This window comes from Sminthopsis crassicaudata, chromosome 6 (assembly GCF_048593235.1).
Source record: "Sminthopsis crassicaudata isolate SCR6 chromosome 6, ASM4859323v1, whole genome shotgun sequence".
Taxonomy (NCBI): domain Eukaryota; kingdom Metazoa; phylum Chordata; class Mammalia; order Dasyuromorphia; family Dasyuridae; genus Sminthopsis; species Sminthopsis crassicaudata.
Window position 1 is genome coordinate 202,965,127 of NC_133622.1, and position 20,670 is coordinate 202,985,796.

Consider the following 20,670-nt stretch of genomic DNA (forward strand, 5'->3'; position numbering starts at 1 on the left):
TCTCTCTCTCTCTCTCTCTCTCTCTCTCTCTCTCTCTCTCTCTCTCTCTCTCTCTCTCTCTCTCTCTCTCTCTCTCTCTGTCTTTCTCTCTCTCTCTCCCTCTCTCTTTCTCTCTCTCTGTCTGTCTCTCTCTTTCTCTCTCTCCTTCTCTCTCTCTCTTTCTCTTTTTTAAAAAAGCTTTTAAAATTTTTGCATAGAAAGCTTTCAACATTCACCCTTGCAAAACCTTGTGTTCCAATTTTTTCTCTGCCCCTTCCCCCAACACCTCCCTTAGATGGCAAATATTCAATATATGCTAAACATGTGCAGTTCTTCTATACATATTTATTGCATAAATTTATTTTATTGTATAAATTTATTATGCTGCACAAGAAAAGTCAGATCAAAAAAGAAAAAATGAGAAAGAAAATAAAATGCAAGCAAACCACAAAAAGAGTGAGAATGCTATGTTGTGATCCCACTCAGCCCCCTCAGTCTCTGGGGCAGACGGCTCTCTCCATCACAAGGCCATTGGAACTGGCCTGGATCATCTCACTGTTGAAGAGAGCCACCAGAGCACATTTACGGTCTTGATCATACTCTGCTTTGTCCATGATTCCCATCAAGATGGTACTTCAGACGAGGGCAGTAGAAACAACAGAAACTGCCCCTCCCTCCTTCCGGACCCCTGCCTATATCAAGGCAGCCCAAGAGGCTGGTTTTCTCCTTTTTTGGTGGTCTCATTGCTAAGTCTCTTCTCACATGACCTTGTTCTTAGGTGTTTTAGATTTTGGACCTGAGAATGGGATTTTGCTTTTGCTCCCATTAAGCCTCCTTTGTGGGATATGATGTTTCCTTCTAGCGTGTCAGCCTTTGGGATCAGTCTTGTTTAGGGCCTTAATGGACACCCCTTCCCCTCCCCTGGACTACACATGCAACTTTCCTTTTGATGAAAGCCCCATGTATCCTTCCCAGGGGTTGAGCCCCTACTCCCATTTCCGTCTTCAGAAATGTTTCCTGGGGAGTTTGTCAAGGTACCTTTTGGGTCTTAAGAGCTTAAAACTCTGGTTCTTGGGAGGCCAGACTGTGGGATGGCCCTTCCCCAGTTGGCCCTTTGGAGAAGCTGAATTCTGCCCAAGTTTAGCTCCTTTGGGCTTGACTTAAACCTTGCCTCTTTCTTTGCAGTGTTTTGGACGATGAAGGAAGCACCCTAAGGCAGCAGAAACTCGAGAGGCAGGTGAGTGGCCTGGCCTGGGGGGCGGGGAAGCTGGCCCACGGCCCACATAGAAGGGCATCATGGGTTTTTGCAGTTCCAGGGGGGCAGGTATGTTGTAGTTTGGAACTCTTGCGGGTTGGGGATGTGTCTCTGTTAGTCCAGGACATGAGTAACCAAGGCAAGAGGTCCATAGGGTTGTGAATCAAGAGCTGGAATGGACCTTGAAGATTCTTCTTGTCCAGGCCTTTTGTTTTACAGAGGAGAAAACCAGAGAGGAGATCCAGGGAAAGGAGGTCACTTACTCAGTCACACAGGTAGCAAGTGCAGAGCTAGGCTTTGACCCTTTGACTCCAAAAGGTCCCAGGTGCCTCGGTGGCAGAAAATGGGTCGAGATGAAGTGTGGGAGTTGGAGTGAGACGTGCCAGACCCAGGTGTTCTCCTGATTCTGCCCCCTTATCTCTTACAGTTCTGCTTTGGCCCCCAGGGCTGTGACATCCCCTGTAATTCAGAACAGGGGATAGTTTCCAAAACTTTTAGAATGACCGCATGGGATAGTGGAAAACAGGGGAGTCTGAAAATCCGGCTTCCAGCCTCTTTCTGCCTTTCTTCCTGAGTGAGCTTAGGCGAATCACTTAACTTTCTCCTCGGTAAAATGAGGAGTGTGTGTGATAATATTTGGGCTGTCAGGATGGGTTATAGCAGCCCTCTGTAGCTGGCCCCCCATAATTGACCCTTGAAGCTGATCCTCCATGGCTGGCCTCCCATAGCTGGCCCTCGAAGCTGGCCCTCCTTCAGTCTGCACACTGCCTTATTTTTGGTCTTGGTTGAAGTTTCATTAAAGGCACCCTGCAGAGCCTCGGCTTTCCTCCCACTCACTTCAGCGACCGTCAGGCTCTTGGCAGTTGAGCGACTTTGTCCTGAGTGGGGACATCTGCAGAGCCCCGCTTACTTCTCTGTGACCAGGGAGAGGCTTTAATGTGTACAGTGTGCAAGGAGCAGGGCAATAAGGGAGCTACATTTCCTTCCAGAGAAGAACGATGGCTGGGTGCGGAGTGAGAGGTCTGGGGTCACGCCCTGGGGTCTGTGCTGGAGTTTTCTGCGTCAGAGCGGGGACAGGACGTCGTCCTGTGTCCCATTAGAGACTAGATGTCTCTGAGGTCCCTTTGAATTCTCAAGTTTCTTTGGGGAGACATATGGGTGCTGGGGGCCCTCCTAGGTGGGGGCTCAGACAGCCCGGCCCTGCCCTGGGGGAAGCGCCCGGGGTTTGAGGATGAGGCAGCCCTGGTCTCTGAGGCCCTGGTCTGAGGGGGTAGACGTTGCCCCGGCCTCGGGGAGTCCTGAAGGGAAAGCCCAGTCTGGGGGGAAGACGTTGCCTGTGTTCAGGAGATCTAAGGCCAGGGAACACCCTGAGCCCTTGGGGAACCCCGACTCAGAGGGTAGCCCAGCTTTGGGCTTTTATGAGAGGGAGATGGCTTAGACTTTAAAGAGACCCAGACGAGGGTGTGGGGGGAGACACGGTCCTTGAGTTCCAGGTCGGAGATGGGGGCCGAGTTCTCAGGGACATTGATGGTCATCGCCTCAGCACCTCCCCTTGTTTGTGTCTTCAGAGGGCTCTGCTGGAGCAGAAACAAAAGAAGAAGCGCCAGGAGCCCCTGATGGTGCAGTCCAACCCCGACAGCCGCGCCAGGGCGCGCCGTACCCGGCAGTCTGAGGAGCAGGCCCCGCTGGTGGAGTCCTACCTGAACAGCAACAGTAGCACCAGCTACAACGGTATTCAGGAAGGCTCGCACCCAAGGTCTTGGGGTTACTGGGGGGGCCACGGGGGCCAGGGTCACAGGAGTCGCCTCAGGTGGAGTGGAAGGGAAGGGAATAAACATTTATTAAGTGCCTGCTGTGTTCTATGCAATGTGCTAATGCATCCCATCTGGTCCTGCCAACATTTAATCATGACATTACCTGTGAGGCAGGTGCTCCTTTTACTCTTTATTGTAAGATTAAGTGACTTGGGACAGCCAAGTGGCGCAGTGGATGGAGCCCCAGCCCTGAATTCAGGAGGACCTGAGTTCAAATCTGGCTCAGACACTTAACACTTCCTGGCTGTGTGACCCTGGGCAAGTCACTTAAGCCTAATTGCCTCAGGAAAAAAAAAATCAAAGATTAGGTGCTCAGGGTCACACAGCAAATCAGGACTGGAAACTTGGATTGGAACTGAGGGCTTCCTGACTGCCAAGTTCTACCTTCTGTCTCCATTTAATATTCCGTATTTAGAATTTGCCCTTTCTTAATTAGCGATAGATTTGTCACCAGTTGTCCAGAACCAGCTTCATGTTGTCTCCATGTATGTCATCGTGTACGTTGCATATTATGTTCTACTTTTTATTCTCTGAATTAGTTCCTCTTTTTGTTTTCCGGATTCATTTACATGTGCTCATTTTCACTCGTGTCCGGTCTCGTGGGGAGTCAGGGACCTGACTCTTCCCGGGCTCGGGGCCTTGGGAGTTCAAGGGCCTGAATGTTAGCACAGCCGGGAAAACTTGTGCGGCAAAGGCACAGGAACGCGCGTGGCAGCGAGCTTCGCCCACTCAAGTGCACACACACCATATGGAATTTGGTGCTTTTCCTCCCACCCTCTTGGAGAACAATAATAATAAATTGCCCTTATGTAACTATGGATTTTCAAATGTTGCTCATACATTTGGTCTTCTCAGTAATCCCGTCACCAAAGCGGCAACATTAAAAGCTGAAAAATCAATAATATATATTTCTGCAGGACTTTAAATTTAAAAAGAGTCACATGGCGACCTTCCAACAATCCTGCGAGGAAGACATTTTGAAATCACTCCAGTTTTACCCAGGAACAAATTGAAATTCAGAGAGAGCTTAAGGGCTTTGCCCAATGTTCACAAAACTGATAAGTATCAGAGCCAAGATTTGTCTCCATTTTCCTCTTGACTCTTTCCCTTTCTGCTGTAAAAGCGTTCACTTGGGCTTGATGCCGTTGCCCCGATTTAGCGCATTGTTTTTTCTGTTGTGCTAACATTGTTCGAGTGTTGAAGGTTATAAGACGATAATATCTCTCGTATTTACCCTACGAGGCTGCTGTGAGGATCAAGGGAGATGATGGCATGAGGCGCTTTGTACAGTTTAAAGTGCTCGGTAAATAGCCACTGTTATTGTTGTGGAAAGGGTGGCGTGATGACTAGCGCCAGCCGGAGCCAGGAAGAGCATCCTGAGTTCGGGTCCCATCTCTGACACATCCTGGCTGGGTGGTTCTGGGCAAGCGACTTAACCCCTCGCCGGTCTAAGGCTAAACATTGCAGCACAGTTGGTGATCTGCATTTATGGAGGGAATCTCCTTGCTGGGATTTCCTGCTCTGCTAAGTTATGTGTCTGGGGTTCTCGGGGAAGAGGTTTGTTGGGTCCTGGAGCTACAAGTATAGCATCCCAGCTGTCTGATATTAAGGGTATCCCAAAGATGGGGATCGCTTCCAGGGCTCCGCAGAGTGCCGGCAGGAGTGAGAACATCTGTTCCTGCCCTGAGAGGAGGCACTGGGATGGGAGGGCTCTGTGAGGAGGGACACCGACTGTAGTGTTTCGCCTCTAATCCTGATCCGCCAGGAGGTGTACTGCCTTGCCAGGGTCTGCACCTGGTTGAGAACCTTCTGAAGTGCATTCGTGCTCACGAATGTTATCCCCCTGCGTGGGGCATGTGGGGATGGAGGGCAGTACTAGGAGTGTCCTAGTGAGAGAATTTCTGGGCATGTAGAAACCTTGGGCAGGAAACTGAAAGATTGAAGGATATAAGTGACATTTCCATTGCTCTTGCTTTGTTGAAGTTAGGAGCCTTGAGGGAAGGAAGGAGAGAGGGAGGATAAGGAGAAAGAGAGGAAGGAGGGAGGAAGAGAAAGAGGGAAAAGGGGAGGGAGGGAGAGAGAAAGAGAGGGAGAAAGAGACGGAGACTCAGACAGACAGACCCAGTGGCAGATTTCGGAATGAGGCACTGACTGAGAAGATATCTGAGTTGGATTTCAGAACCTTGCTTTAAGATATCAGAAGAATGAGTTCTTGGCTAGGGATGGAATGCATTTAATGAGGACTGGGATGAATATATTTTCTTTTTTTTTTTATAATAATAGCTTTTTATTTTTCAAAATACATGCAAAGATAGTGCATTCACCCTTGCAAAACTTTGTGTTCCAAATTTTTCTCCCTCCCTCCTCCTCTTCTCCCTTCCCTAGGCAGCAAGTAATCCAATATGGATTAAACATGTACCATCCTTTTAAATATTTTTCCATATTTATCATACTACACAAGAAAAATCAGATCCAAAGAGGAAAATTGAGAGAAAAAAAGCAAGCAAGCAACCAAAAAAGGTGACAATACTATGTTGTGATCCATACTCAGTCCCACAGTCCTCTCTCTGGATGCAGATGGCTCTCTCCATCACAAGTCTATTGGCCTGAATCACCTCATTGTAGAAAAGAGCCATGTCCATGGAATGAATATATTTTCTTGGAAGCTTCCAGATCTGAACCACATGGGTCATAAAACTGAGAAAGTGGAAGGGTTAGAGATAGAGATACTTGTGATTTCATTATATGGGGAATAGTCAAGTGAGAAATTTCCCTCTACCAACACAGAGGTGGGGAAGAGTGAAAGGAAACTGCCTATCTAGCCGACTGTTAAACCAGATATAACAGAAAGCAGCAGATGAAATATAAATCGAAAGAAAGAAAAATGGAAGTGATGGGTAAAACACAAAAGACACTAACTAGGAAAAGGAATAAAGATATATAGCCTTAGATATCTGCATATCAGTGCATGGATTAGGGATGCTCTGAATGAGATCGCTTAATAATGACTTTATAGGTATCACTAAATCAGAAAATTTAGAGTTGGAAAAAAAAAAACTTCTGAGAGTATATAGACCAAACCAGATCTTGCCAAGAATTCCCCCTAGTTTTTGCTAGGGGACCTCTGGACAGGGAGAATTGGCTGCCTCCTGAAGTAGCCCATCCTACTTTTGGACAGCTCTCATTGTTAGGAATTTTTTCTTACATCAAGGCTAAATTTTTCTCTATAACTTCTATCATTTTACTCCTATTTCTGTCCTCAGGGACCAAGAATTGCAAATTTAATGACTATGTCATATGACAGCTCTTTTTCAAATCCTTGGAGACATTGAAATACATGATCACATCTTCCCCAGTCTTCTCAAAGCCAATTCCTTCAGCACAGCATGCTCTAGGTTTTGAGGTTGCCTCTTAGAGGCTCTCCCTCTTCTCGATGCCAGAAATGGTGTGATCAGAGCAGAGTACAACGGGACTATGACATCCTAAGCCATAGAACCTTATGCCTGACAAATGAAGGCTTGGACATTATTTGCTTTTTTGGCTGTCATGCTGCTGGCTGACCTTGTAATGCACTTGAATCCCCACATCTTTTCCAGACCATCTGCTGTCCACGCCTTTTCCATCTTGTTCTTGGGAATTTGATTTCTTGGACCCTAGTACAAAAAGTTTACATTTATCTCTATTTGAGTCTGTCTTTCTAAGTTTAGCCTGTTGTGCTACCTGTCAAGTCCTGTCAATCAATATATCAAGTACCCCTCACAGCTTTGATGTGACTTGATTTGATAAATCTGAAGATTTGATAAATATTTCATATATCCCTTTAATCCAAGTCCCTGATAAAAAATTGGAGCTGAACAAAATTTCTGGGGCACTCACCTAGAGAACTCCTTCCAAGTTGAAATTGGACCAATGGCTGTTCTTTTGACATATCCATTAATCCAGTCCTGAATTCATATAATTGTACGACCTTCCGCATCTCTACATTTTGCCCATAAGAATAACCTGAAAGGAAGAGCTCTGGATTTGGAGGAAGAAAATCTGGGTTTTCATCCTAGCCCTTTCTAAGATGCTTAAATGTCCCCAAGCCTTTCCTAATTTGTAAATGGACTTGACTTTTAAAACGAGGGCTTCTTTGTGGATAGTTCTGAACTTGTTACCTAATATGACAAATGACTTTGTCAAATCCTTTGCTAAAATCTAGGTAAACTATCTGTAGCATTTCCCTCATTTCTACCAATTGAGAAGCCTGACAAAAAGAAAATGAGGTTAGTCTGAGATGACCTGTTTTTGATGAAATCAGCCTGTCTTTTTTGTAATCACTGCTTCCTTTTTATTAATGTTTCCTGAACATTCTTTTAATAATATGCCCTAGAATTTTCTCATAAAGTTCACCGGCCCTTTATTTGCTGGGTACATTCGCTTCCTTATTTTTTGAAAATTGGAACATTTGCCTTTTTCTGATCCTGTGGCACTTACCTCATTTTCTTGTTGTTGTTTAATTGTTTCAGTCATATTGATTTTTTGTGCTCCCATTTGAGGTTTTCTTGGCAAAGCTGCTGGAGTGGTTTGCTATTTCCTTCTCCCAGCTCATTTTACAGATGAAGAAACCGAGGTAAATAGGGTGAAGTGACTTACCCAGAGTCCCCCGGCTAGTAAGTGTCTGATACCAGATTTGAATTTTGGAAGATGAATCTTTCTAGTTCCAGAATTCATTCTCTCCATTGTGCTTCCTCGCTGCTCCATTCCATTCTCCAAAATCTTTCAAAGATTGGTAACCATATCCATCAGTTTTTTCCGTCTTTACTATACAATTTGTTTGCACCAGATGAATTCTTCCAAGTTCACATTCATGCATCTATGTTTCCTTTGTCTCTTCAACATTTATCACTTTTTGGGTTAACTTTGCTAATCTGGTTAGTAGTGATTTGGAGCATTTTTTTTTCAAAAGGCTGTTGATAATTTGTATTTCTTCCTTGGAGAACTACTGTTCATATCTTTTCTCATACGGCCAGTTGGGGAAAGGATTTTTTTTACTATCTCCTGACTTATTTGGGATATTAGTTTCGTATTAGCCATTAACATTCTGTCTTCTCCAATGTAGAGTTTTTTTCCCTTTTTAGAGAAAACAGAAGCAAGTAAGAGTTCAGTAGTTCTGCCTTCACTCTCTTGTCTCCTTGTCCCATACTCGGCCCATTTCTCACAGCAGTGAGCTTCCTCTTCCCCAATATGTTTACATGCCCCAAACAATTAACTAGTACCCTGAACTGCCTCCGTTTTTTTTGTAATCCAAGCTAGCATAAGCTTTATTCACTCTGAACTTTAGTAGATCCACATCATAAAGCTTGCACGGAGATTATTAAGACTGTAGAAATATAGAGAACTATAAAGACAATGAGGCATTATAGTGGATCATTGAACCAGGAGTCAGAAAGTCTGCTGCAGCTTTAGACACTGATAGTGACACTGTGTGACCCTGAGCAAGTCACTTAACTCAGTTTACTCATCTGTAAAATGGGATAATAATAACTCCAAAGTATTATTATGAAAATAAATGAGAATATTTGTAAAGCGCTTTGCAAATGTTACATAAATGCTAGTGATTTTTATTTTTATACAATTAGTCTTTCCCAAATATAATCTTTCCAAGAGAAGATATGCTTGATTATGGCTCTTCCTACCTTCCCTGCTTCACTTCTCTTTGGTCTGAGCTGATCTTTCTGGAGAAAGAAGGCCCCAATGGAATTTAAGGACCTGGATTCAAATCCTAGTTTTGACGCTTTCACTCTGTTACCCTGAGCAAGTCACGGGCATCTCTGAAATGAGGGAATTGGGTCAGAAGCCTTTAGCTCTGGGGTCCTATGGTTCAGTCACAAAGAAGTCTGGGTGGCTGCTTCTAGTACACTATTTCAGCCAGCCACTGGTGCTCCCGTGCCATGGAGGAGTGTTCCCTTCTCTTGGGGATAGAAGTACCGGAAAGGGGTCTGGGAAAAGGGACCAACCAGGTTACTTTTCCTATACTTGCCATCTGCCCTAGAGAGCAGACTTTGATTAGCTCCCTCCTTTTCCTTCATTTCCCTCGCTCTAAAGTGTGGGATTCAGCTCTAACCCCATATGTGTGAGCCACTGGCAGTATCTGCTGGCAAGTTTTGGAATTGTGGCTGTTGAAGGTCACCCGTAGAAGAATAACTCACGTTTGTGAAGTGCTTTAAGAGCCACTCCTGCAACATTACAGCCGTACTTTTACTCACCTCTAACTGAATGTAGCATTTCCTTCAGTTACAAATGTAGGTAACAAATATTCGGAGAAAGGTTCCATAGGTTTCACGAGATTGCCAAGGGATCCACAATATAAAATAGTTAAGAACCTCCTGGACTAAATTATCTCTAGTGGTGCTTCTGACTCTTAAGTCATTTGTTCTCAGGCCCGTCCTGGTCCTGCTAGGTGAAACCTGGCTTTCCCATGACCTGGGTTCCTTTACAGGGGAGAGGGCAAAAAGAGCATGAAATCTAAGAGGAACGGCTGGAGGCAAGTGGCCCTGCATCTCTTTGCAAAGCTTTTACTGGCTACTAGAAATCCCCATCTCAAATGACAGTCACATTTGATCTCCTCATCTTCTCCCTAAAAGTCCCTTATTTATGGAGGGTAACCTCTCCCTCTCCCAGGAAGGACACAGCTCCAGTACCATCCATCATTAAAGCATTCATAAACCTGAGTTATTATCCTACAGATCATCTACCCTTGGGGTAGGACTTCCCCTGGTGGGCAGAGTCTCATAGAATGGATTCATTTCAATGCATAAAGTATTCTAGGTGCCAGGTAGTGTGTAGGTAACGGAGATACGAAGAAAAGTGAAATAGTTCCTGGCCTCAAGAAGCAAAAATATTCTGCAGTATTTTATAGGTAAATACATTTAAAAACACGAAATAATTTGGGAGGAAGATGAGAGTGTTGGCCACTGATAAGATCAGGAAGGGCCTGGTATAGAAGATGGCACATGAGCTAATAAGCCTTGAATGTTGTTCAAGATTCCAAGAATTGAAGGAAATTGTATCCCAGGTACATGGAACAGCCTGTGCAAATGTGTGGAGGTGGGATATCTTGTGGATGTAAAAAAGCCACACTTTCCCCTCTTTTCTTCCATGGACATTTATACAGTTTTTAAGTATAGCTTGTCCCCTTTCAACATTTCTGTTTTCTTATCTATCAACATCTCCATATGAGCTCAGATACCTTTAAACTCGGACATTCTATATTCAAAGGGTCCTGTCCCAACTATGACATATCTGAGAGTCGGTTGTGTTGTAAAGTCACTGGGAAGCTGGTTTTGACCTGCCAACAATTAGAGCTTTCCTGCAGAGGGATGGGCTGCCTCTACTCCAATGGGGTTTCAGGCAGAGATGCAGTGACCCGTCCTGTTGAAGGGCTTGGATGGAAGCATGGACAGAAAGGCCTCCTGAGCTCCTCTGTTCCTTTTTCCTCTTCCCCTGCCTCCTACGTCTGGTGCTGTGGACTCATTGGCTCATAGGATGTCCCTCCATTGCAGATCCCATTGGATAGATGCAACCTAACCCTATTCAAGTCCCCTCCCTCATTCTCTTTACCAACAAACACAAACATTTCAATATACAAAGAACAAAGATTACATTTGAAATGATGAATTCTGTTATATATAGCCTATTTTCAAAACTGTATTAATTTTAACAAGTAGTAACAAAACATTCTTTTCAGGTCTCCTTTTGAATTTTTTGTTTTTTCCTCTTTATTTATTAAAATATGCTTTTTTTTTTTTTTGACGGGGGGACCATCTCTCTTAATCACCACTAATTCATCTCCCTTCTACTTCATAGAAGCCTTTTTTTTAATCTGAATTTAACAAACACTAAACAAAACGAGCATTTCCATTGGAAAAGAGAAGAGGATTGTTTATGGAACTGCTCATCTCTTTTATGTAAAGCTTGCTTTGGATTTTAGTTATGTAACAAATGAATGAATGTGTAACTTTCAAGGCCGTGATTCCTTCTGGCCTGTCTTTTTTGGGGGGAGAGGGGAAGGATGGGACACCCATCTCCAACCTTAAAGCCCTTCCCCTCTTCCACCAAAAAATAAATAGCCACAAAATTCTTGTAATGAGTATGTGCGATCAAGCAAGACAAATTTCCCCATGGACCATGTCCAAAAGTGAATGCCTCATTTTGCTGCTTTAGTTTGTCATTTCGATATCAGGAGGTAAGTAGCCTGAGAAGCCCATCTTTGTAATAAATGAATAGGGGAGGGGAATTGGATTTGTGAAAGTCTTTGGACTGGGGAACTTCCAGGTGAGGAGGAGAACACTGTAGGTTAATACCTTCTCTATAGTTTATAGTCTTAAAGTTGCCTAGAATATTGACAGATTAAGTGACTTGCCTGGGACCACCAGTCAGAGACCGGACCCAGACCTTCTAAGTTTTGGTCTGACTCTCTTTATGCAACAAATCATTATGGTCACCCACTCTCACTGTACAAAGACTGTGTCTGAAATGTCTGTTTCATTCTAATCCTGTAGTCTGTCCCTTCCCTGTTCAGAACCTCCTTGCGTAATTCTCATTTCTCTATTCATCTCTGGCTCTTCCAACCCTACCCTTCCCATCCTTCTCCAAGCAGTACAGGAGACTGAACAAGATGACGGGAAATTGGGCGAGGACCCCATGATGCCCAGATCCGCCAAGAGGAGCCCCGCAGCAGGGGCGACGGCAGCAGGCGGGCAGGGTGGTATCTCTAAAAAGGAGAAGAAGGGGAAACCCAAAGGTGAGTCCCTCTGTCTTAGCTTCCAGTCCTCCAGGGCTGGTGATGGGCGAGATTGCCAAGTGGTAGAGGAAAGAGGGGTCATCGAATGCCTTCTTCCCATGACTGCAGGCTGGCAGGCAGATGGATTTGGTGGTTGGAGATAAGGAGTGGTTCTTCCCTTGGCCAGAAGCCCTCAGGGTTGCTAGGCTAAAACCAACCTCCAAGCCCACCTTTAATAAAATCATAAATCTCAAAGTTGGAAGGGACCTCCAAGGATGGTGTGGTTCAGGCCACTGAATACCTAAAATGGGCTGTGGGAAGGAAGTGCACTAGATGATTCCTAATGAAGGACCTGGGAGTAGGGGTCTCTTCTATCTTTGACATTCTATGATCCTATAATCCTCTGTAATCAAAGGAAAAACACAAGGACTAAAAACAACCCCTTCTTGTGTTACATGTAAGCCAGATTTGGGGGGGGGAGTGGATGTACTCTATTCAAATAATTCTAGATTCTTTAAGTATCTATAATTGTTCTAGTTCTTATCCTAGTTAGTTCTTCTTGACTGCGGAAACCTGGCTGAATTGCCTAGTTGTTAATAAAGGCAGAGGGAAATAATCCATCAAAATTCAAATGTGTTTGTATATAACTCTTCCAGCCTGGCTCTGGTTTCCTGCAATCCCCTTTTGGGGTCTCAAAAATGTTAGCACAGTTCCCTCCTCCAAAAGAAGGGTTGGAGTTTTCTATGAATCTAAGCCCAATATTGCAGGTCATTTATATATGTGAAATATGGTTAATTTTCCCAAATGAGATGATTTGCTGTATAGTGGAAACTGTTTGTCTCTCTGTTTCTGTTTCTTTCTATCTTATCTCTCTTTCTCTGTCTCTATCTCTATGTCTGTATCTCTCTCTCTGTTCCTGTCTTCTCTCTCTTTTTCTCTTTCCTCTATTAAATTTTGAAATGTTTTAAACTCATTTGTCAAACAGATCTGGAGTCAGGAGACCTGGGTTCAAGTCCTGATCCTACCACTGACTCTCTGTGGCTTTTGGATGACCACTGCTCTCTGGGTTCCAGTTTTCTTCTCTGTAATATGAGGCATTTGGACTGGATTTCTCAAATTTCCTCTTGTTCTATCTCTGATTCTAGGAAATCCTCACCTAAGTCACAATGAATTTCCTAACTCTGAGTACCTTTGACCTTGCACAACTCACTTCACTTTTTTTCTTTATTTCCTGTCACAAAACCAGGAAGGGGGATGGCTGACACATTTGTATTTGTCCAGTTCTGGATTTCAAGGAAGAGGAACACAATAATCTCTAATTACAGAGCTAATTAATAGCATCCAAATATCAGTGGAAAGTGTGCACACACACATGCACAAGTACACACAAGATGTTCTCCTGCTTCATGGGTACCCCGTAGATACCAGTCCTGGTCTGATTCTGGGAACTGAAGCCACATGCTACCACAACTCAGTACAGACTAGCGATAGACTTAAGCCTAAGCCCAGGACCTTAGGCTATGCAGAGCTCTATCCTGAAGGAAACAAAGAAGTTGGAGCCTTTTATAAGTGTCTAAACAGTTTTAGGTTCCTGAATATCCCACTCACAGTTAGGTTAGATAAGTATTAATAGAAAGTCAGGTAGAATTCCTTTGGTGTCAGAGGCTATACCCATAGTAATTCTAACTGTTTCTTTCTCTATATTTATTTTTCTTTTCTTTGGGGGAAGTCACTGGAAGTAACCTGTGTCAATGGCAGAGTTAAGATCTAAAGAGACAGTGGCAAGCTAGAATACTGGGCCAGATTTAGTAAAGTGAAGAATAATAGGGATAAATGGAAAAAAATCTGGGTTCAAGAAATCATCTTCTTAAGTACAAGATGGGTGGTATGGATTGAAAGCAATTTCTCTAAAAAAGATTGGGGGTTTTTAGGATCACAAACTCGTGTGCATTAGCCAGCTTCGCTGGCTGGAACTGTATACAACAGTATTGTGCTAGAACAGTAAATTAGGGAACTGAGGTAGGAGGGCAGAATATTTGAACTATGTCATATTCCACTAACCCTGAGGGAAATTGGACTAGCATTCAGCTGGGACCAGTTCTATCCCCTCGGAAGTCATTTGGGACAGACACAAAGACCTTCACCTAATAGCCCAGTGGAGCTATTAGATATATTTATAATATATATTTGTTATTATATTTATAATATATAATATATATTTAAATGTAAATATTTTAAAAGAATTAATAATTTATAGGCATTAATGTGCCAAACCAGAAATCCAGGCCATTTGTTGAAATAAACACATACAATGCATTGCTCATTCATTCATTCTTTTACTTCAGTTGTTTTTGCACGCAAAGTGAAATAGGAATTCTCCAGCTGGGGAGGATGCTGAGACATCTTTGAGATCCAGACCCTCAGGGAAATGACAATTAAAAGGGGAAGGAGTCAGAAAGGGAGCAATAGGGGAATCAAGGAAAAAAGACAGAAATCACCAGAAATCTCAGTGGAGAGAGAAACAATATCCAGTAATAAGGAGACGGCGGTCTCACTGTATTCTGGCTGAGGTGGCCCAAATCTGCAGTGTTTTATTCAGTTCTGGGGGCCACATTTCAGGAAGAATATCTGTAAAATGGAGTGTTCAATGATATGGGCAACCAGGGTGAAGGAGTCTTGAGTCCAAGAAGATCAGTTGAAGGAGCTGAGGCATGTTTAGAATGGAGAAGACTTACTTAGGAGGGACAAGAGGGTAAATAAATATTAAGTAGTAGGCTGTGTGCTAGGTACTGTACTAAGGACCTGAAAGAAAAAGAAGAGCAGAAGCAGTCCATGTCCGCAAAGAGCTCAGTGTTAACAGGGGAAGACTACACAGCTGGAAAGGAGGTGAAGGGGAGGGTCCCTGGTATGGGGGGCTGATGAAGTCCTGCAGCCTTGTGGGAAATTAAGATATGGCTGTTCTGGGTCAGACACCAACATCTTTACATAAAAGATCTGGGGGGCTTCCTGGTTTCTACCCCCCACCCTTTCTAATTAGAGGGAAAAAGAAAGGGGCAAGGACTCCAGAGGAGGTAGGGTAGCTGCTGTTTTCAGGTATGGAGGAGAGATAAGACCTGTTTACATGACTTTTGTGGGCAGAACCAGGAAATTGTAGAAAGCAGTACTGCTTAAAGGGATTACTATGAGCTTTGGCTAGGTGTGAGCTGATACTTACTATTTGAAATTACATCTGTGAGTCTCTCCATCTTCCTGGAGTTTATTTAAGACCAGTCCTCTCTCCCCCCAAACAAAAAACAGCAAACTCCAAATATGCTTGAGAGCTACTAAATAAAAGTTATCCAGTGGTCAAATGGGCTGCCTCAAGAAGCTTAGCTGGTCCTCCCTTTCCTGGAGGTGTTCAGACAAAAGCTAGATCACCAACCACTTCCATGCAGGTCTTATATAGAAGGCATTCTTGCTCACACATAGAGTAGATTGGATGACTCCTAAAGCTATTTTCAATTCTGAGGTTTATTCTGAATTTATTCACATTTTCTATTGCCTGTAAAGGTCAGTTTATAATGATTTATTATTAGATTATTAGAATATTATTATTATTAGATTATTAGAATATTAGTTATGTAATGACCATTAGAAAGCTTCTAGTCCAGCTTTCTCACTTAGCAGATAAAGAAATGGGTCAGGAGAAAAATTGGACATTGCCCAAGGGCACACGGGTACTAAGGGATGGCACTAGGTATAGAGTCTTGGTTCTACAAATCCAGTTCTTTTCTCACTACACTGTGCTAAGAAGAATCCAGGCGTCCCTATAATATTCTTTAATGTGATGTATGCTGCTTACCTCTCAGTGCACACGCACTTCGTTATTGTCCAGGTCTAGCCCTGTGGGTATCTTCACCCTTAATGCAAGCACATGTAACGTCTGGATTTCTGTTTTGTTTTGAAGGGGATTAATGGTACTCTGGTGTTTCCTGTGTTCTTGCTGATCTGATTATTGCTTTGGGGCCAAAGTTAATTTCTGAATGTACAATTAGGCTTCTGATCCCAGCACTCAGCCTGAGATGACTATCTTAAGGTTCACTTTGTTATCAATGTTACTTCTAATAATACTAATGATAACAATTGCAATCATCATTATATTAATTATAAGTGTATATATATATATTTCATGTCAATGGATTTTTGTCCATCTTTAATCTTCTTAACCTCTCTATGGCTTTTGCCACTGCTATTCACTCTCTTTCTCTAGGCGTTCTTTTCCATTGTCCCGCCCTTTTCTAGTTTTCCTCCTAAATATTCAATACTTTATTTCCTTTGCTGCTTTATTATCCTTTCTTTTGTCTTTTACCTTGAGTGTCTCTTGAAACTTGCCTTTTTCTTTTTCTTTGCATTCCCTCCTTTGGTATCTAATTAAGCTCCAGTAGGTTCAATTATGGTCTCTCTGTTATAAACCTAATTTTTCTACAGAATGCCATTCCTATGTTGTCACTCGACTATGGAAGTCTTCACCTCCTATTCCGTTGCTCAGATTCAACATATTCCAAAATGGGAGTCATCATCTTTCTTGCTAAACTTTTCCCTCTTTCAAACTTTTCTATCATGGTGACCACCATCCCTTGAGTCTTCCAGGTTTGCAACTTTGGAGTCATCCTTTCTTTAAATTCCTTCATCCTTTTGTCCACTTAGTTGCCACATTTTGTCAATTCTAGTTCCATAGTATCTGTTGCTTCGACCCTTTTCTCCCCATTCATCAACTCACAATTTTGGTTTGTGCTTTCATTATCTCAATACCTTGGAGTGTTGATGTCTTTTCTTCCAGGCTTACTTTTGTCTAATTAATTCTCTGCCAAGCCACCAAAATGATTGATCTTGCTAAGGCACAGAGCTGACCAAATTCTTGCACCTCTCAAAAATTGCCAGAGGCTCTGCATCTAGGATAACTCTAACTTTCTCTCTCTCTCTCTCTCACTGTCTCTGTCTCTGTCTCTCTCTGTGTCTCTCTGTCTCTCTGTCTCTGTCTCTGTCTCTCTCTGTTTCTCTCTCTCTTTCTTTCTCTCCCCCCTCTCTCTCCTCCTCTATCTCCTCTCTCCTCCCTCTTCCCTCCTCCCTTCTCTCTCTTTCTCTCTCTCTCTCTCTCTCTCTCTCTCTCTCTCTCTCTCTCTCTCTCTCTCTCTCTCTCTCTCTCTCGTATTTTATTTTCCCAAACAAATATAAAGATTGTTTTCAACATTCATTTTTATAAAACTTTGAGTTTCAATTGTTTCTCCTTTCCTCCCCTCTAACCTCCCTCCCCAACACAGAAAGCAATCTAATATAAACTTGTGCAATAGGATAAAATATTAAATTTTCAGTTGCTTTACGGCCACAATTATAGGCTTAGAATGAGAAAGATCTCCGGTCAGATTCTGCCTCAGACAGATTCTGACCAACATGTGCAGCCAGGAACTGTTAAGTAGCTGAAACCAGATTTGAACTCGGCTCCTCCTGACTTCAGGGCTGGTGCTCTCATCCTCATTTCTTACAATCATTACTTTAATTCAAAGCTCAGCTCAAGAACCACCTCTTTATTAAAACCTTCTTTTATTCATCCCCCTTTCTCCTCCAGTTGTTAATGTTCTCTCCTTTCTCAAATTATCTTAAATTTAATCCTGGACATGTTCTGTTCCTTCTAAGAGAATGAAAATTCCTTGTTTGGATCCAAAGCTTTTAGCACAGTCAGGGCTTTGTCCATAGTGAGCAATTTAATAAATGTTTATTGGGTTGAATTGAAATAAGAGTCTGATTTCATGGGACCGTTTTGGGTTTGATGGCGGAATGCTTGGCCTGGGAATCAGGAGCCCTGGGCACCAATCTAGCCAAGACACTGACTCGCCATATGACCTTGAATCAGTCATAATTTTCTTGTTAAAACGGGAAGGACCTCAGAGATCAGCCGGTCCTCCCTTTATACCTTGATCTCCTTTGTGTTAGACAACACTGATTCCTTTCATGGCTAAGGATGCAGACCCGATTTTGTTTAGCTATGTCCTCAGTTTTGAGCTTTCTCCTCCGGAAAAGGGTAGGGGGGGTAGTTAGGAAGCTAGACTCGGGGATCTCTAAGGCACCTTCCAGATCCAACATTCTATGTTTGTAAGTCCCAGCTGGGCCACGTGGCTACTGTCTGACCTTGGGCACGTTATTCAGCTTATCCGAACTCTGATCTCTTCCCCAGTAAGAATGCGGACAGTGGTAGCTTGCTCTGTCTACCTCACAGGCTATTGTGAGGATTTAATGAACTGATGGATGAAAAGTGCTTTATATTGTGCTCCATAAACGTCCTCCATAAATATGAGCTCTTTTTGATCCCGTTGGAACTAGAATGCAGAGTCTGACGTCTGTCTTATTCTTTACTATCAAGATGGTATTTGTTCGAGTTGTTCTCAGCCTGTCTGGCTACGTCTGTGTGACTGCACATCTTGGGACTGTTTGAGCCCCTCAGCACTTGTTCTGCTTGGCGGGGGTGTCGGGGGAAGATTTCAGAACAAAAGTCTGGGTCCCATGAGAACCCCGCCAACAGCACCCTTGCCAACTGGTACTAAGCCCTCCACGTTAACTCTTTGGTCCTTTTCTGGAATGTTCCCCTCCTAGGGAAATCCCCATATTCTCCTCTCCTAACATCAGGGTCTCTTCAGTCTTAGCTTCTCCCTTTCGGTTCCTCTCTTGTGTTCTCTTCCATACTCTTAGGCAGGAAGATGGCTCAGGGCATGGAGTGCTGGATTTGAAATCCAGAAGTTCAAATCTTGCCTTAGATGCTTATTAGGTGTGTAGTCTTGGATAGCTTCTCCCGGCCTCAGTTTCACTATTTGTAAAAGGGATATAAATTATAAAGCATTTAGTTCACAGGGTGGTTGTTAGGATCAAATGAGATGAAATATGCCATTTATATAAATGTTAATTATCATTATTGTTGTTGTTGGGGCATTTACCTAGCATTATAGATTTAGAACTGGAAAGTCCCCTAAGGTCGTCTTCATTTACAGATGAGGAAACTGAGGCTCGGAAGGAGTGAATGACTTGTGTGAAGCCGTCCAGGATAGTAAAAAGTGGAGATGAGATCCAAACTTAGCTGGTGGGCCTTACTCACCACACCTCCTGTCTTGTTTCTAACCCTTCAAGGATCCGTGACTGCATCTGTATCTGTGTGGATGTTCATCCACCAGAGCGGACCCCACCTCTTCTAGCTCTTGGTGGACAGTTCTGTGAAGGGGGTGGAAATCTTTTACTGATGATCCTCTCCACACTTAACGAGGCCGGTCCTTGAACAAAAGATGTGTGTCACCTGCTTGGTCCTGGAGGGTTTTCCAGCTTGGTTTAGAAACTGTCAGAGCTGGTAATCTGTTGGCATGGGCTCCTAGAATCCAGTATGATCTCTCGGATCCATCAAAATGAGGGGAAGATGTCAGAGGAAGGTCTTAGATATACAGTAGTGTCTCTTTATTCAGATAAACTTCCTTTTCTGGTATAGTCTTCAGGGAATAGCTAATAAATTCTGCCTTTATCCTGACAGTCCCTGTTCTTCATTATTTAGTAAGCCACCGGTGCCTGAGAAAGCAGGTAACTTAGAGGGAGGAGAAAGAGAGGGAAGGAGGGAAGGAAGGAAGGGGAGAGAGAGAGAGAGAGAAAGAGAGAGAGAGAGAGAGAGAGAGAGAGAGAGAGAGAGAGAGAGAGAGAGAGAGGGAGAGAGAGAGAGGAGAGAGAGAGAGAGACACACATACACAGAGAGACAGACAGAGAGAGACAGAGACAGAGAGAGACAGAGACAGAGACACAGAGAGAGAGAGAGAGAGAGAGAGACACAGAGAGAGAGAGAGAGAGAGAGAGAGAGAGACAGAGACAGAGACAGAGACACAGAGAGAGAGAGAGAGAGAGAGAGAGAGAGAGAGACATACACAGAGAGACACAGAGAGAGAGAGAGACAGAGACAGAGACACAGAGAGAGAGAGAGAGACAGAGACAGAGAGACACAGAGAGAGAGAGAGACAGAGACAGAGACACACAGAGAGACAGAGAGACAGAGAGACACACAGAGAGACAGAGACAGAGAGAGACACAGAGAGAGAGAGAGAGAGAGAGACAGAGAGAGAGACAGAGACAGAGAGAGAGAGAGACCAGAGACAGAGAGAGAGAATTACAAATAGATGTGGATTTTCAGTTTTCACAGGTTGAGAACTTTGTATGTGTAGAATTCTGTTGTAACACAAAAGGTCAAGGAGCATTTTGGGTTTTTCCTTGTGTTCCTATTTCACCACCTGGGAATCTAGGAGCACATATGCATACCCTTCTGCATACTGAGAGACATTCCAAAGAAAATCATTCCAAAAATTACAGAGGAGAGGTTTTTTTTGAAAGATGAGAGAAGTTTAGATAGAGATTCTAGAATGAACAGCCAATCGTGAAAAGTAAAGGCAGAAAAATCCTTTTCATTTTTTCTTTTCTCTTCCGATGACTCCCATGTTCTCTTTCACCCCCTTCCTTCCCTTTCTTTTCTCTACCTTCACTCTCTCTTCCTTTCTCCTCTTTTTTTTCTCCAAGCTTGGTTTTTCAACACCAGCTGATTCAAATGATACTGATTCTACAGATCTTCCTTGAGCTAGGCAATTTACTTTCCACAGTATAAAAGGAAAAGGAAAGAGAGAATGTGGGAAATATGCCAGCATTTCTTCCCCCAAGGAAAAAATCTGCAGTCCCTGAAAACGTTATCAGGTGCTGTATATAACATGCATGCAATGTTCATACGCTGTAAATTCCCACACTCTGTCTTTTCCCTGTACCTGATCATCGCCTTGCCATCACTTCCAACGTGTAGTAGGTTATCCTGT

The 20,670-nt window shown here is 43.4% G+C and overlaps 1 protein-coding gene across 6 annotated transcripts in view; it reads left to right on the plus strand.

The window, feature by feature from the left end:
* TUB (TUB bipartite transcription factor) overlaps positions 1-20,670 on the plus strand; it is a 131,216-nt gene that overhangs the window by 80,753 nt on the left and 29,793 nt on the right. For 5 of the 6 annotated variants that reach the window (XM_074273751.1, XM_074273750.1, XM_074273752.1 and 2 more), the window contains 3 exons: positions 1,165-1,216; positions 2,803-2,965; positions 11,690-11,833. In XM_074273751.1, the coding sequence (XP_074129852.1) occupies positions 1,165-1,216; positions 2,803-2,965; positions 11,690-11,833 (359 nt within the window). The remainder of the gene's footprint in view (positions 1-1,164; positions 1,217-2,802; positions 2,966-11,689; positions 11,834-20,670) is intronic. The other variant, XM_074273755.1, reaches the window with a different exon arrangement.